Genomic DNA, 17,140 nt, shown 5'->3' with positions numbered 1-17,140 from the left:
ATCTCCTTCAGATACAGTCTTGTGTGTGTGTGTGTATATATATATATATATATATATATATATATTTCTAGATAGAGTAGTGCTATATTATTTATTTCCTCCAGCGTCGGTCTCCTCTACCTGGGCTTCTTCGTAGAGGGCCTTCGTACCCGATCACATGATTCTGAAACTGCTGTTTGACCCCTTAACCCTGTGAATTTCTCATAATCTTTCTACATTTCAATAATCCGAACACAGGGACAGATTCGTTCACGATATAGCGAAGATGCCGCTCAAGAGCAGATCGCTTTCTGCAGAATACTTTCTCAGGTATCGTATAGACTCATCACTGTCCAAACAAAAGATTATTTTATAAAATATAAGATCGCGGATGGATCATCGTGAGCTTTGGGACTCAATAATCAAATTATTTATTAGCAGACTTAGTTGTGAACGAGGGCTGAACCACTGGACCTCACGTCGAGACGCGTGCGAGAGTGAGACTTAGCAATAAAAACCAAACGAATATTATTAAAATCAAATACTGCCCCACGAACAACTCGCGATTCTCTTTATATCTGTTCAGAAGTGATATTTTTGCATTGTGTTTGAAGAATATTATATTTGTTAAGAGAAAGAAACGGATTAGTTTGTTTGTTTATTTGTTTGTATGTATGAGGTCAATGTTTTTTCCTTTTGGTCTTGTATTCTCGTGTAGTTGGAATGGAAGCAAATGTATTGGCGTCTTTGCTATTGCTATTCGTATTATTATTGTTATTGTTATTAATACTATTATTATTATTGTTGTTGCTATTTATATCCAAGGGACATTATTTGTAGAGGTAGACTTTGTTATAATCACATGTAGAAGTTGAAACACTTTTCCAATGCCTTGTCAGGGTTTTATTTGATTTCTCCTGCTCCCAAAACACAGAATCAAAGCCTGCAACCTGCCACCAAATCAAACTGCACAGCCCTGCGCTGCTGTCTGGCATCTGCGTGTTACTTACAGTGGGGAAAATATTTATTTAATCCCCTGCTGATTTTGCAAGTTTGCCCACTTACAAAGAAATGAAGGGTCTGTAATTTTATGGTAAGTTTATTTTAACGTATAGAGGCAGAATACAAACCAAAAAATCCAGAAAAAACGCATTATATAAAGGTTAGAAATTGATTTGCATTTCAGTGAGTGAAATAAGTAGTTGGTCCCCAAGCAAAACATGACTTAGTACTTGGTGCAGAAACTCTTGTTGGCAAGCACAGAGGTAAGACGTTTCTTGTAGTCGGTCACCAGGTTTGCGCACATCTCAGGAGGGATTTTGGTTTACTTCTCTTTACAGATCCTCTCTAATTCCTTAAGGTTTCTTGGCTCTCGAAGTTTCAGCTCCCTCCACAGATTTTGTATAGGATTGAGGTCTGGAGGCTGGCTAGGCCACTCCATGACCTTAATGTGCTTCTTCTTGAGCCACTTATTTTGTATTTCTTCCATTTCCGAATAATCGCACCAACAGTTGTGTCCTTCTCACCAAGCTTCTTGCTGATGGTCTTGTAGCCCATTCAAGCCTTGTGCAGATCTACAATCTTGTCTCTGACATGCTTTGACAGCTCTCTGGTCTTGTCCATGGTGGTGGGAGAGGTTAGAATGGAAGATACAGATTGTGTGGACAGGTGTCTTATACACCTAACAAGCTGACATTAGGAGTAACTTCTTAAAGTGGCAGGACTAATCTGTGTTCCACATGGGCACATAACCAATCTGTGGGAGCCAGAATTCTTGCTGGTTGGTAGGGGATCAAATACTTATTATCAATTTCTAACCTTTATATAATGTGTTTTTTCTGGATTTATTGGTTAATATTCTGTCTCTAGCCTTTAAAATAAACCTGCCATAAAAATTACAGACCCTTAATTTCTTTGTAAGTGGGCAAACTTACAAAATCAGCAGGGGATTAAATAAATATTTCCCCCACTGTATTCTTTCACTCAAAATTTCAGTTTTCTGTTTAGGGTTGGGCGTCTAGATTCCCATCGCACCAAAGTTTTCTGTGCAGTTTTTGCAGGCTCGGTCGTGCTTAATCTCAGGAAAAGTCGAGGGAAAGAATGCGCCGTCGCAGATAAAGACGCGTGATACTGACTACTGTATTCTACACGCCTGGCTGCCGTATTCTAGACTTGAAGTATATGAGAGAAAATGCGAATTGAATAGGAATATTGCTCGAGTATTGCTACAAGTTCTCTGCTTTTGATATGTTTTTTTTTTTTTTTTTTTTTTTTTGATAAATTTTATGCAAGCAGTTTCGAAACTTGATTGGTAATGAACAAAACAGTCTAGTTCCCACGAGGCTGTGATTGGCTCCAGTTACTCAACCATTCAGATGTGTTCCTGCTCCTTTTGTCCTGACAACTTGCCAGAATTTACAGAAAATTCAAAGAAATCACAAATGAACACTTTAATAATAAAAACGAAACATTTATTAAAACTGCTACTGATTGTATGTTTTGTTGTTGTTGATATTGTTATATTATTAATGTTTCCAGTTAGAATTCTGTTCAGCACTTTTACTTTGGGCTTCTTTGTTTTATCCCAATATTTATGAGTTTAGATGGAACTGTAAATAGTGTAAACAAATGTGCCTTTTGACTCATTCTGAACGTTTTCTACATTTAACAGAAGGAATATATTGTACTGCAATATCATTTTTAACAAACAATAAAATTTTAAGAGTTTGTTCAAAATGTTTCTTTTCCATGTCGGTCAGTTTTATTTCTAGAAGCATCTTTACACAGTTGAGTTGAAGCTGCTCTGTGCCTGCAATTAAACAGATGCCATTTCAGAATTGCTTCTGTGCCACTGTAAATTCTGTTGCATTGTAAATTTGGCAAAGGTGTGTTTTTGTTTTTGTTTTTCCCCCCAGGGGAATACGTGAGGTGCTAATCAAGAAATACTATGTTAATACCAGAATATGAACATGCTCTGCGCCTGCCCATAAGGTGTAAAGATAAAATGCTGCATAAAAGCCAGACTAAAGTATTCCTGTTCAGCCCCTAGTATGCATATATGAGCAGATATAATAAGCAGCATTTAACAAACTCTGTGTAAAGACACCTAAATGCCAAAAACGCTTCTTCGCAGCATAAATTTGGTATTAGAGTATCGTAGAATATGAATATGCTCATTCAGCTTCTGTACTATGGTATTACCATCTCATACCATCTAAATCTGTTTACATAGATTTACATGTACACATTTTTAACTATTTTTTTATTAATTTAATTAATGCACATTTTTGTTTTAATTAAAATAACGTTTTATTTAAATTAATACAAATTATTTTATTGATTGTCTAAACCGGTTAGAGGCGTCATATGACAATTTGAGTTCCGCAAAACGAACTTCACTATATTGTGTACCAAAAATAATAACTTTTTTTCAATTAAGGGGAGAGACACTGCAGTTTTTTTTTTTTCGTGCACCTGTCAAGTTTGAGATTTTGGGCTTTTTGGTTTTTCATACAGTGTTTTTTCAGACTAGTGGACAGAAAACATTCAAAAGACACTGTTAAGTGTTTCTTTTATAGCACTTTATTTATTTGTGTCAATAGATTTCAATTACACTATATTTTTAAAGGCCGTTTTCTCAAAAAGAGTTTTTTCTCCTACACTGAGCCATAAATCTCCACTTCAGTAGCACTTACACCAAACTTTACATTTGTATTCCTGTCTCCTGAAGGCTTTTACAGAGGGAATTATATATAATTTGCTTGATTATATACATTTTATTCCCCCCAAAATTGTGAAAATGTATTGCTTTCTGTCTGTTCTAAGTATTTTCTGAATTATGAAGTGAAAAAAAAAAAAAAAATGAGATACCCAAAATTCCCTCTGTAAAAACATTTGACTCTAATATCTGAGCCTGGAGCACAAAACCAGTCATAAGGGTCAATTTATCGAAATTGAGATTTATACACCATCTCAAAGCTGAATAAATAAGCTTGTTAGGATCGGACAATAGTTGGCTGAGATACAACTATTTGAAAATCTGGAATCTGAGGGAGCAAAAAAATCAAAATATTGAGAAAATCATCTTTAAAGTTGTCCAAATGAAGTTCTTAGCAATGCATATTACTAGTCAAAAATTAAGTTTTGATATATTTACGGTAGGAAATTTACAAAATATCTTCATGGAACATGATCCTAATGTTTTTTGGCATTAAAGAAACTATAATTTTGACCCATACAATGTATTGTTGGCTATTGCTACAAATATACCCTGCTACTTGTTATGACTGGTTTTGGAGTCCAGGTCACATGTCAAAAAAAAAAAATTAAACCAGAATTTTGAAACTGACTTCATCCAGTGTTCAGATTTTTGTACTAGAAATTTATGCAAATTACCGCATATGCAACCTAATATTTTAGAAAACTTTGTTTGCAATTATCAATGTAATCAATCAGCTACGTAATGCAATAACTATTAGTTAAAAAAAATTTTTTACCCTATTCACCTGCAGTGACATTTTCTCAGTAACTGTAACTAATTACATTTATTTTGTAATTAGGTTAATTTAATTAGTTACTCCCCAACACTGGTCACATGACAATTGGAGGTCCGCGAAGCGAACCCCAATATATTGTGTCCCAAAAATAATTACTTTTTCCATTAAAGTCCTTTACCTCGACACAAAGTAAGAAACCTGTGCTTCCTCGAGACCGGCGCGCGCCGCAGCAGGAAGAGAAGGCCAGCGCGAGCAACTGAACTATGATGATGATGATGATGATGATGGGGAAGTAACTGTCAGTCGCCTGAGAAGATATTTTCACAACTTTTTTGGCTCATTCCTAAAGTTTTAGTGCGATTTCAGTGAAGTGGAGCAAACGGCGCGAACATGTTCTCTCGAAAGAAGAAGGAGCCGACAAATAAAGCGTCCTCGCCCTCCAAAAAGAGCAACTCTGCGCAAAACCCTTCGGTAAGAGACCAACGGCACTTCTGAGGAAAACTAAAAACCGAGTTCAGTTTAGTGATAGGTCGTTTCAACTACTGTAAACTGTTTTTAAGAGAGAAAACATGTTTAATCTCCCAGAAAACTTGCGCGTTTACAATATTTGCTTTGTTTTAAACGCTTAACAGATGGGTTCTCATTCATCCTGTTGATTTCCTCAAGTTAGTTCACAACAGAATTATGTTTGTAAAGAGTAAATGTACTCTATTCTGTATAGAATTGGGCATGTGTGGGAGGTACGATTCATTTCTAACGAATTAGTTTGTTCGGGTGATTCATTTCAGTGAACCGGATCACACCCGTCGAGCGAACACATTGCGCTTCGAATGAATCATTTAAAAGAATCGGTTCAAACGAGCGAGTTGTTTCAAGAGCGAAGTGTAATTAATTCATTGTTTAATGGTGCATGTTGTTGATCAACATTGCTGTAAGCCTGTCACTGGTGGTGAACAACGTCTGGTGAGAACACTTGAGTACGTCTTGCTCTTTGTTTCGCAAACAATACCAGAAATAAACTGAGAGGAAGTCATGCAAGAGTCGTATCAGAACAAGAACAGTTTAGTTGTACAGTTCCAGATGGAAACAAGAATAGAATAGAAGGGCTTCACTTTTACTCTTAACAGGTAATGCACTGATCTGAAGAACCTGTGATTACTTTGTTGAATCTCCATGGAACCATATGGTTGAACTTGAGAAACCTGAACAGTCACACCCGGTCATGCTTGAAAAAAAAAAATACCGTCATGTACCGTGAAACCGGTATAATTCTGGAAAATACCGTGATATACGGTTTTGGTCATACCGCCCAGCACTAGTCAAAATGGTGTCTTGATAACAAGAGAACCTAAAGGGATAGTATTCACTGTCAGTCCAAAACTTCACAAACTAAGATATTTAGAAAAATACTAGGGTTCAATGTTATTTACCTTCATGCAAATGATTCAAATCTTATTTTATATTACACAGAAGAAAGAAGGTCATACAGGTTTGGAAGCACATGAAGGTGAGTAAATTGACAGAATGATAATTAATATCTGGGTGAACTGTCACTTTAAAATGTGGTAAAGAATTGAAAATTCTGTCATTTAATCACCTTCATATGGGCTTGATTTACTTTTTTCTTTTGTGCAGAACAAAAGTAGTAATTCTGAATAATGTTCACTCTGAAAGTCTGATTTAGTTTGGTTAGGTTTCATTTAGTTTAGTGGTGTACTAAAATACAATCACCACTGAATGAGTTTTAAACAGACAGATAAATAAAGTAGGCGATATTAAAAAGTGCATATAAATAATAATAATAATAATAATAATACAATGAAATTACATTTCATACATTTATTTTACAATTAATTTATAAACCATTTTAATGAATACTTTAATAATATAATGCCTGTAGTTATAAATAAGTCTGTTTATTTATAATCACCACAGAATGAGTTTTATACCGACAGATAAATAAAGTAGGTAATATTAAAAGTGACAAAAACACAAAGTTACAACATTAATTAATTAATTAGCATTAATTCTATTTTCAAACTTATTCAAAATATTAATAAAAACTATAATAGTATCTTGATGATACTAAAATAACACTGATTCATTTAGGGTTTTTTGTTAGTATGATGATTTGAATTTCTGATACTCTGGGTTTGTCATAAAATAGCCTTTGCGCCTGATATGACGTTAAATAATTAACAAATAAAGCAGACTAGATTTGGATTTGTTTTCAACTTGACTCTGTTTCAATCACCTCCATATTCATAACACTAGTATTTCCCATGTAGCATTAACCCTGTTGGTAATATCCATCTCCATAATCATCCGTCATTCACACGCCGTCCCTCTCTTTCCATCCCATGTTAAACCCAGTTGTCCATTCTTCAGGAACACTCTCTCAAAGACACTATCGATGGCTCCTGCACGCTGGCCCCTCCTGATCCGGGTCCCTTATCCTGCCCGGGAACACCGTCCTCCCACTGCAAGCTAACAGTGTGCAGTCCACCTGTCGGCACGCTGAAGCGGCCCTCGGGTCTCAGCCGTCACGCCAGCGCCGTCAGCTTCGCCTTCCACACCTCGGGGACGTGGGGCTTCCATAAGGGCTACGTGCGGGCCGCTCTCACCTACGGACATGCGGCAGAGGCTGCAGAAACATCGGTCATCGAGGTGGAGGACATTCCCTCGCTGCTGCGAGACGTCGCCCGCTTCGCAGAGGCTGTGGAGAAACTAAAGGACATGGTTCTGGGAGAAGGTAGGAGATTTTTGGGTGGGTTCGGTTCGAAAAGGGATTTTTAGAAATCAAATTGAGTTGATAAAATAGCTTTGGATGTTTGGTGTTTGTACGTTTTGTAGATGAAGTCTGTGATAGGCGATTGTTAACTTGAATATTATACATTTTCTGTTTTCAAATATTTTTGATTGTAATATAAGTAAATATTTAATTGCAGACAATATTTACTCAAATTGCAATTAAAAATATTTAATATTTAAATAAATAAATAAATATACTTTAAGTAAATATTGTAAATGTAAAGAGAATTTATTGTACATAATATTTGCAATTAAAAATGGTAAATATTTAATATTTAAGTAAATTAATTAATAGATAATTAAAATTAAAGAATACTTTTGATAAGTAAATATTGTGTAAAAAACATTGTATATAATATTTAGTCAAACTGCAACTAAAAAGGTTGAAATATTAAAATAAAAAGTAAATACATGATTTTTTTAATATTAGTAAATATTGTGTAAAATATTTTTATACACAGTATTAACTGAATTTGCAAATACATTTTGATATTTAAATAAAAAATAAAGATTATTGTAGGATTAGTAAATATTGTGTAAAATAAGTTATTTGTACACAATATTTACTCAAATTGCAATTGAACATATTGAAATATTTGATATTTAAATAAATAAAGATACAGTATTATATTTTTAATTGTAATTATAGTGAATATTGTGTAAAATAATTTATTGTATACAATATTTACTCAAATTGCAATAAAAAAATTGTACGATTTAAATAAAAATAAATATCATTCTTTTGTAATAATAAATATAATTTAAAATAATTTATTATACACAATATTTAAAAGATTTTTAGAAGAGTTTTTTAAAAATTATATATTATATATTTAACATTTTCAGTATTTCTTGTCAAGAATTGTTGGTTGGTTAATTGAAGTATTTATTCACTGTTGGGTTTATTGTTTTGTTATTTGAGCATATTTCTGTTTTGTTTTTTGTAGAAGGAATAAGACACTCATGCCCGTGTGTTACATAAATTAAAACTAGCATTAAATATCATATCATATCTAAAGCCAGTTAGATGTAACTGGCACAAAGTCTTCAGATTCCCCTCGAGTCTTGTTCAGGAATGGGCATTTGTATTGCATGTTTTTTCATTGGGTTTCCATGGTGCAAGAGAGGAAGGAAGAGGAACCGTGCGTCAGATGTTTTCTTTGCAGCCTTCAGTTTGAGATTACACACGTCCGCTGGGCTGCTCCCCTCCACCTTCCCTTAGAAGAGTGTTTCATGGGCAGAACCCTACAGAGAGAAGGCCAGACGCCTACTGGGCACTTTTCTCACGATGCTGCTGCTCACCTCATGCAGAAATGTGGTGATGTGGTATAATAGTGAGGCTTTGAAATTCCTCTTTTAGACTTCATGTACACTCATTTTGTGAAATGTGATCGGATATAGGTGGTGGTGCGCAAATTTAAGAGGGACTGTTGGCAAACTGAGATGTTTTGAAGAATGTTTGAGTTGGTAAACATGCAAATCGGCATCATAAAAGTAGTCCGTTTCAGCTTAGTGTTAGAAACAGACTGAAATTTACTTGCTGATTTTTTTTTTTTCTCAAATCATCTTATTCGACTTCAGATAGTGATGTCCATCACTGTCGGTTCTTGCATGTCTGGTAGACTGAACGCAGTGCACCTTGTCTGACTTTATTCAGCGCAGAGGGCAGGAGAGAGATGAATCACGTCAGCACTGTCTGCTTTATAAAGAGCAGAAGTCATTTGAGTCTCCTCAGGCCTTGTGGACTTCCTTAAAGTGTCGCTATTTTCATCAGCTCTACTTCCTGTTTACATCTGCCCTGCTTGTAGAGTTGCAATAGTGATGTTTCCAATGTCATCTCAAGGCAAATCTTTATTTCAGCCGTTGGCGCAACCCAGGGATTCCCAAACTTTTTTGTCAGCCGAAACTCTTTGAAATAAAATATTCCTGAGATTTTAAGATAAAATAACAATCATTCAAACAGGGTTATTATAGATAACTAAAACAATTACAAACATTTTTGTTAAAAAATAAAATAAAATATCAATGTTAGATGGAAAAACATAAACTAAATGAAAATTAGAAATGTTGCCTTGGCCACTAACTGAAGTAAGTTGAAGATGAAGCACTAAAATTACTAACTGGATATAAAAACTGAAACCGAAATATTACAGAAAAAATTACAAAAGCACAAAACAAAATTACAAAAAAGTAAACTGTAAAAAAGTAAAATGGAAAATGTGAAAAATGTGAGTTCAAAATATGAATAAAATTGTTATACTGTTTAACAACACATTCCCTTGGGTCACTGATGTCGGTTAATGGTCCCATAACATACAGGTAAACGAAACTGAAACTGAAACTGAAATGAAAAATAAACCTAGTAATATTTAAAAACAAACAAAAAAAGGCCAAAAAAACATACAAAATTACTAAAAAAAATAACTATAAATAAATCAAAATAGAAAATATTAAAATAAAAGTTAATTTAAAATTTTAATAAAAACAATAGTATATAAATAACACTAATAAAAAATACTTATAAAAACATAATAGCACATAAATACTGTTTAACAGTTGCATGTTCACGTTTCTCTGATGTTAGTTAATGGTCAAAATAATAATAATTTTGATTGTTTTATTTTAAAATTGCTTTTTATGACTTTAAATTACTTTTTTATGACTTTATGATTTAGTTAATTATAGCTTTTCATCAACTCAAGAACCCCAGTTTGGGAAACCCAAACAAAAGAAAATTTAGTATATTAAAATATTCAGATTTTTCCCCATGAATTGTAGGAGAGGCATCTGAGACGAGGTTGATATTAAATAGAGCGTAACAGAGAACTGAGCAAACTCCGAGCGATAACATCTTCCTGTGGGAAGTCACATAGTGTTGTCATGTTTGTCTTCGAATTTAAACACAGTGACTTGCATCACTCTTACCATTTTGCAACCTCCCAGAATGCTCTGGCATCGCTGCAGGGAGTTTTACACAGACGAACACAGCTTGTGTTTGCTTCACAACATGTGGATTTGTCTGAGATACACAAGTGTGTAGGGGTTCATCACATTTCCTTAGCAGTGGAGCTTCTGTCAGCCGTGGCAGAGCTGTAAAAGCCAGAGAAGGCCATTCATTCACAGCTCACCGCCACAAAACGACTGCAGCATGCAGGCCTGTACAGGTCCTCATAGTTTCTCCTTACATAAAACAGCAGTCAGCTATTAATCACGCTCAAGCTGATGCCAGTGAAAAGTGGGGGCTTTTTTGGGAAGATGGCATGATGTTTGTCTTTGTCATCATCTCATGACCTGCAGATTCATTTGAGAAGAGCCGGACAGTTTCAGATGGACAGTTTGAGTAATGCGCTTGAGGGAATCTGTTCGGATCTGCATGACATGCGTGCATCAACATGTACGTGCATAAAACATTCCCCTCACTTTCTCCTGTAAAACACATCACCATTGCTTTTGCAACCACCCAGAAAGCTCTGGCATCGCGGCAGGGAGTTTTGCACGCTCGTGTTTTCTTCACAACATATTAAATAGTCTGAGTTACACACGTGTGTAGGAGTCCAGCGCATTTCCAGCGCTGCATCAAAGAGGAACGACTGTTTGAAATGTTACACTCTTGTGTTTTTCGCATTTTTAAGAACACCCACACTCTGAACATGCATTTAGGCATGCAGACGCACACACACAAGGACTTTTGTCGTGCACAACAACAGCTTTCATTGTCCTGTTGAAAAGGATACGGTTCCAGCAGCCAAACTCCTGCTCTTTTCCCCAACCGTTATGGGATAACGCCAGGTTTTTCTTTGTTCACGGCTGCTGACGTTGATTTACAATGTCAAAAATTTGAAGCAGCAAAACCGTTTGTGATGATTATAAGAAATGCTTTTGAGAAGCAAATCAGCATATTAGAATGATTTCTGAAGATCATGTGACACTGAAGACTGGAGTAATGATGCTGAAAATACAGCTTTGATCACAGGAATAAATTACATTTAATAACACATTCGGGTCCGTTTTGACCTGTAAGAAATACTAAAAACTGTTTAATTTTTAGTAAGGGAACAAAACTTTGCAAGTACTTTTAAGACCCTCAAAATACACTATTTTCCCTGATTTTTTACAATTATTTTTTAAGAGATTAACCATTTAAAAAAAGTTAAACAGTTCATGTTTGGGTTTTTTTGGAGCCGATTATGTATGGAGACCCATTAGATGTTGCATATACTATTTGTTTGTTTCTTAAATTATCTATGACGTTATATTAGTGTTAAAAACTTTTGCTAAATATATTTAGCTTTTTCGCCATATCTCACACACTTTTGGGACTGAATTTTGTTGATAAACATGAAAATGTACGCCTGTTGACCAACTACTGCAGCATGAAAAATTACTCACATTTTTCATCTGAAAGTGAAATTTTATGCAAGTGAAATTCAGAGCAAGTTTTCTAAGAAATAAATATGTAGGTTTTATAAATTTGGATTGTTTTTGAGCAATCACGAGTTATAAATTTCCATTCATTCCAAAGAATAATTCTGATAAATTTCATACAATGATACATTCATATAGGATTTATTTAGCTGTATTTATTTGATCAAAAATACAGAAAAAAACAGTACAATTGTGAAATATTATTGCAATTTAAAATAATAGTTTTCTATTTGAATATACTTTCAAATATAATTTATTCCAGTAATGCAAGTCTGAATTTTCTGCATCATTACTCCAGTCTTCTGTGTCACATGATCCTTCAAAAATCATTCTAATATGCTGATTTATTATCAGTTGCACCTCATGCAGAAATGTGGTGATGTGGTATAATAGTGAGGCTTTGAAATTCCTCTTTTAGACTTCATGTACACTCATTTTGTGAAATGTGATCGGATATAGGTGGTGGTGCGCAAATTTAAGAGGGACTGTTGGCAAACTGAGATGTTTTGAAGAATGTTTGAGTTGGTAAACATGCAAATCGGCATCATAAAAGTAGTCCGTTTCAGCTTAGTGTTAGAAACAGACTGAAATTTACTTGCTGATTTTTTTTTTTTCTCAAATCATCTTATTCGACTTCAGATAGTGATGTCCATCACTGTCGGTTCTTGCATGTCTGGTAGACTGAACGCAGTGCACCTTGTCTGACTTTATTCAGCGCAGAGGGCAGGAGAGAGATGAATCACGTCAGCACTGTCTGCTTTATAAAGAGCAGAAGTCATTTGAGTCTCCTCAGGCCTTGTGGACTTCCTTAAAGTGTCGCTATTTTCATCAGCTCTACTTCCTGTTTACATCTGCCCTGCTTGTAGAGTTGCAATAGTGATGTTTCCAATGTCATCTCAAGGCAAATCTTTATTTCAGCCGTTGGCGCAACCCAGGGATTCCCAAACTTTTTTGTCAGCCGAAACTCTTTGAAATAAAATATTCCTGAGATTTTAAGATAAAATAACAATCATTCAAACAGGGTTATTATAGATAACTAAAACAATTACAAACATTTTTGTTAAAAAATAAAATAAAATATCAATGTTAGATGGAAAAACATAAACTAAATGAAAATTAGAAATGTTGCCTTGGCCACTAACTGAAGTAAGTTGAAGATGAAGCACTAAAATTACTAACTGGATATAAAAACTGAAACCGAAATATTACAGAAAAAATTACAAAAGCACAAAACAAAATTACAAAAAAGTAAACTGTAAAAAAGTAAAATGGAAAATGTGAAAAATGTGAGTTCAAAATATGAATAAAATTGTTATACTGTTTAACAACACATTCCCTTGGGTCACTGATGTCGGTTAATGGTCCCATAACATACAGGTAAACGAAACTGAAACTGAAACTGAAATGAAAAATAAACCTAGTAATATTTAAAAACAAACAAAAAAAGGCCAAAAAAACATACAAAATTACTAAAAAAAATAACTATAAATAAATCAAAATAGAAAATATTAAAATAAAAGTTAATTTAAAATTTTAATAAAAACAATAGTATATAAATAACACTAATAAAAAATACTTATAAAAACATAATAGCACATAAATACTGTTTAACAGTTGCATGTTCACGTTTCTCTGATGTTAGTTAATGGTCAAAATAATAATAATTTTGATTGTTTTATTTTAAAATTGCTTTTTATGACTTTAAATTACTTTTTTATGACTTTATGATTTAGTTAATTATAGCTTTTCATCAACTCAAGAACCCCAGTTTGGGAAACCCAAACAAAAGAAAATTTAGTATATTAAAATATTCAGATTTTTCCCCATGAATTGTAGGAGAGGCATCTGAGACGAGGTTGATATTAAATAGAGCGTAACAGAGAACTGAGCAAACTCCGAGCGATAACATCTTCCTGTGGGAAGTCACATAGTGTTGTCATGTTTGTCTTCGAATTTAAACACAGTGACTTGCATCACTCTTACCATTTTGCAACCTCCCAGAATGCTCTGGCATCGCTGCAGGGAGTTTTACACAGACGAACACAGCTTGTGTTTGCTTCACAACATGTGGATTTGTCTGAGATACACAAGTGTGTAGGGGTTCATCACATTTCCTTAGCAGTGGAGCTTCTGTCAGCCGTGGCAGAGCTGTAAAAGCCAGAGAAGGCCATTCATTCACAGCTCACCGCCACAAAACGACTGCAGCATGCAGGCCTGTACAGGTCCTCATAGTTTCTCCTTACATAAAACAGCAGTCAGCTATTAATCACGCTCAAGCTGATGCCAGTGAAAAGTGGGGGCTTTTTTGGGAAGATGGCATGATGTTTGTCTTTGTCATCATCTCATGACCTGCAGATTCATTTGAGAAGAGCCGGACAGTTTCAGATGGACAGTTTGAGTAATGCGCTTGAGGGAATCTGTTCGGATCTGCATGACATGCGTGCATCAACATGTACGTGCATAAAACATTCCCCTCACTTTCTCCTGTAAAACACATCACCATTGCTTTTGCAACCACCCAGAAAGCTCTGGCATCGCGGCAGGGAGTTTTGCACGCTCGTGTTTTCTTCACAACATATTAAATAGTCTGAGTTACACACGTGTGTAGGAGTCCAGCGCATTTCCAGCGCTGCATCAAAGAGGAACGACTGTTTGAAATGTTACACTCTTGTGTTTTTCGCATTTTTAAGAACACCCACACTCTGAACATGCATTTAGGCATGCAGACGCACACACACAAGGACTTTTGTCGTGCACAACAACAGCTTTCATTGTCCTGTTGAAAAGGATACGGTTCCAGCAGCCAAACTCCTGCTCTTTTCCCCAACCGTTATGGGATAACGCCAGGTTTTTCTTTGTTCACGGCTGCTGACGTTGATTTACAATGTCAAAAATTTGAAGCAGCAAAACCGTTTGTGATGATTATAAGAAATGCTTTTGAGAAGCAAATCAGCATATTAGAATGATTTCTGAAGATCATGTGACACTGAAGACTGGAGTAATGATGCTGAAAATACAGCTTTGATCACAGGAATAAATTACATTTAATAACACATTCGGGTCCGTTTTGACCTGTAAGAAATACTAAAAACTGTTTAATTTTTAGTAAGGGAACAAAACTTTGCAAGTACTTTTAAGACCCTCAAAATACACTATTTTCCCTGATTTTTTACAATTATTTTTTAAGAGATTAACCATTTAAAAAAAGTTAAACAGTTCATGTTTGGGTTTTTTTGGAGCCGATTATGTATGGAGACCCATTAGATGTTGCATATACTATTTGTTTGTTTCTTAAATTATCTATGACGTTATATTAGTGTTAAAAACTTTTGCTAAATATATTTAGCTTTTTCGCCATATCTCACACACTTTTGGGACTGAATTTTGTTGATAAACATGAAAATGTACGCCTGTTGACCAACTACTGCAGCATGAAAAATTACTCACATTTTTCATCTGAAAGTGAAATTTTATGCAAGTGAAATTCAGAGCAAGTTTTCTAAGAAATAAATATGTAGGTTTTATAAATTTGGATTGTTTTTGAGCAATCACGAGTTATAAATTTCCATTCATTCCAAAGAATAATTCTGATAAATTTCATACAATGATACATTCATATAGGATTTATTTAGCTGTATTTATTTGATCAAAAATACAGAAAAAAACAGTACAATTGTGAAATATTATTGCAATTTAAAATAATAGTTTTCTATTTGAATATACTTTCAAATATAATTTATTCCAGTAATGCAAGTCTGAATTTTCTGCATCATTACTCCAGTCTTCTGTGTCACATGATCCTTCAAAAATCATTCTAATATGCTGATTTATTATCAGTTGTGCTTAATATTTTTTGGAACCTGTGATACTTTTTTCAGGATTCTTTGTTGAATAAAAAGGTAAAAAGAAAAGATTTCTTAATTTTTTAATTATTCAAAAAGGGGTAAATGCTGTAAAATCATGACTACCTTCAAAACTTTGAAAGTTTTTCACATTCACTCATTAATGAGAAGTTGCTCACTATGATTATTTTTCTAAGATTCAGTACTTCACAAACTGTGGAAACTAGTTGTTCATCTAGATCTGTGATTTATGCATTTATTAAAACATTTAATTTGTAGACCATGGCTTGAGTTTGTCAAAAAGTGAAACATAAATAATTGCAGTGAACATTTTCATCTGATAAACCCGATAAACTCATTAGATGACCGTATTATCACACACGTAGTATCAGTGCATGTGTGTGGCTGTAAGTTTCCTCTTGTGGTAATAAGCAGAATTAAGTGCATTGTGGGACTGGGTGGGTAGGAAGTGGACAAATAACTGACATGTTTTGGTGAAAGTAAGAGGCAGGACTGCTTCCGAACATGTGGCAATACAGTGTTAGAGCTGTTCTGGAGTGATTTACAGAGTATCTGGACACTTAATACACATTTAAACTGATGTGAATGCATTGCATTTGATAAAAATTTTTAAAAAAGCAAGTTATTTGTTTGAAACAGTAAATAAACTCCCATGTCCAAATGCTTCCAGATGTCTCCCTAAATGAATGAATCAGGATGTTTTCTCATGTCTCTGCAGTGAAAGAGGAGCCATGCAGCAGGCAGGCCGTTCACGAGAGTTTAGGGGAGGTTCTGCGTGTTTTGCGGCAGGTAATCAGCACGTACCCTCTGCTGAACACTGTGGAAACGCTCACCGCAGCAGGAACTCTTATCTCAAAGGTCAAAGGTCAGTTCAACTGCCATGATAAACTCATCTTCTTCAAATCCTGTCATTGGTTCCTCTTCCTCACACTCTCACCTATGTATGCAATGACATGAAGCAAATAACTCAGCGCAAGCATCAGATGAGCAAAGCCACATCTGATATGAGCAGATACCACACAACCAGCATCTGATCTTATGAAGGAAAAACATGTATAATATGCAAACATGCACAACTGAAATACAGGTGTTTCCACTTTTGCATCTAAATGTGATGTCACTTCTAGTTTTTGTTTGTTATCAAAGCAGAAGCTGGCGTTTGTGACCGTGAAGTTGTTCTCTTCTCTGTGTTTGTCAGGGTTCAGTTATGAAGGCACCACTGACGCTCAGAAGAAAGACTTTGAGAAAGCCATTGAGACAATTGCTGTGGCCTTCAGCAGCAAGTAAGACCCGCTGCTCTGCTTTCACACCGAATACCGGCTCATTTATTATTTATAAATTAAAATGTAATTGTATTAAATAAAATATCAATCAATAATAATAATTATATGCATTTAAATTACATTTTATATATATATATATATATATATAAACATTAAATTTATTTTATCTAATCTAATATGATATATTTCTCTTTATATATTAATATATTAACTTTTAATCCTAATGTAATATTATTAAGTAATTTTATTTATATATATATATATATATATATATATATATATT

The 17,140-nt window shown here is 34.5% G+C and overlaps 1 protein-coding gene across 2 annotated transcripts in view; it reads left to right on the top strand.

The window, feature by feature from the left end:
• The first annotated feature begins 4,661 nt into the window (after positions 1 to 4,661).
• The window catches only part of LOC107696355 (minor histocompatibility protein HA-1-like), a 31,700-nt gene continuing 19,221 nt past the window's right edge, over positions 4,662 to 17,140 (top strand). The window contains exons 1-4 of one of the 2 annotated variants that reach the window (XM_016496664.1): positions 4,662 to 4,946; positions 6,864 to 7,227; positions 16,293 to 16,439; positions 16,773 to 16,857. In XM_016496664.1, the coding sequence (XP_016352150.1) occupies positions 4,866 to 4,946; positions 6,864 to 7,227; positions 16,293 to 16,439; positions 16,773 to 16,857 (677 nt within the window). In that variant the 5' untranslated portion in view covers positions 4,662 to 4,865. Of the gene's footprint in view, positions 4,947 to 6,848; positions 7,228 to 16,292; positions 16,440 to 16,772; positions 16,858 to 17,140 lie in introns of both variants that reach the window. The other variant, XM_016496656.1, reaches the window with a different exon arrangement.

This window comes from Sinocyclocheilus anshuiensis, unplaced genomic scaffold (assembly GCF_001515605.1).
Source record: "Sinocyclocheilus anshuiensis isolate Anshui unplaced genomic scaffold, SAMN03320099.WGS_v1.1 scaffold217, whole genome shotgun sequence".
Taxonomy (NCBI): Eukaryota; Metazoa; Chordata; class Actinopteri; order Cypriniformes; family Cyprinidae; genus Sinocyclocheilus; species Sinocyclocheilus anshuiensis.
This window is presented reverse-complemented; position numbering and strand designations above follow the sequence as displayed.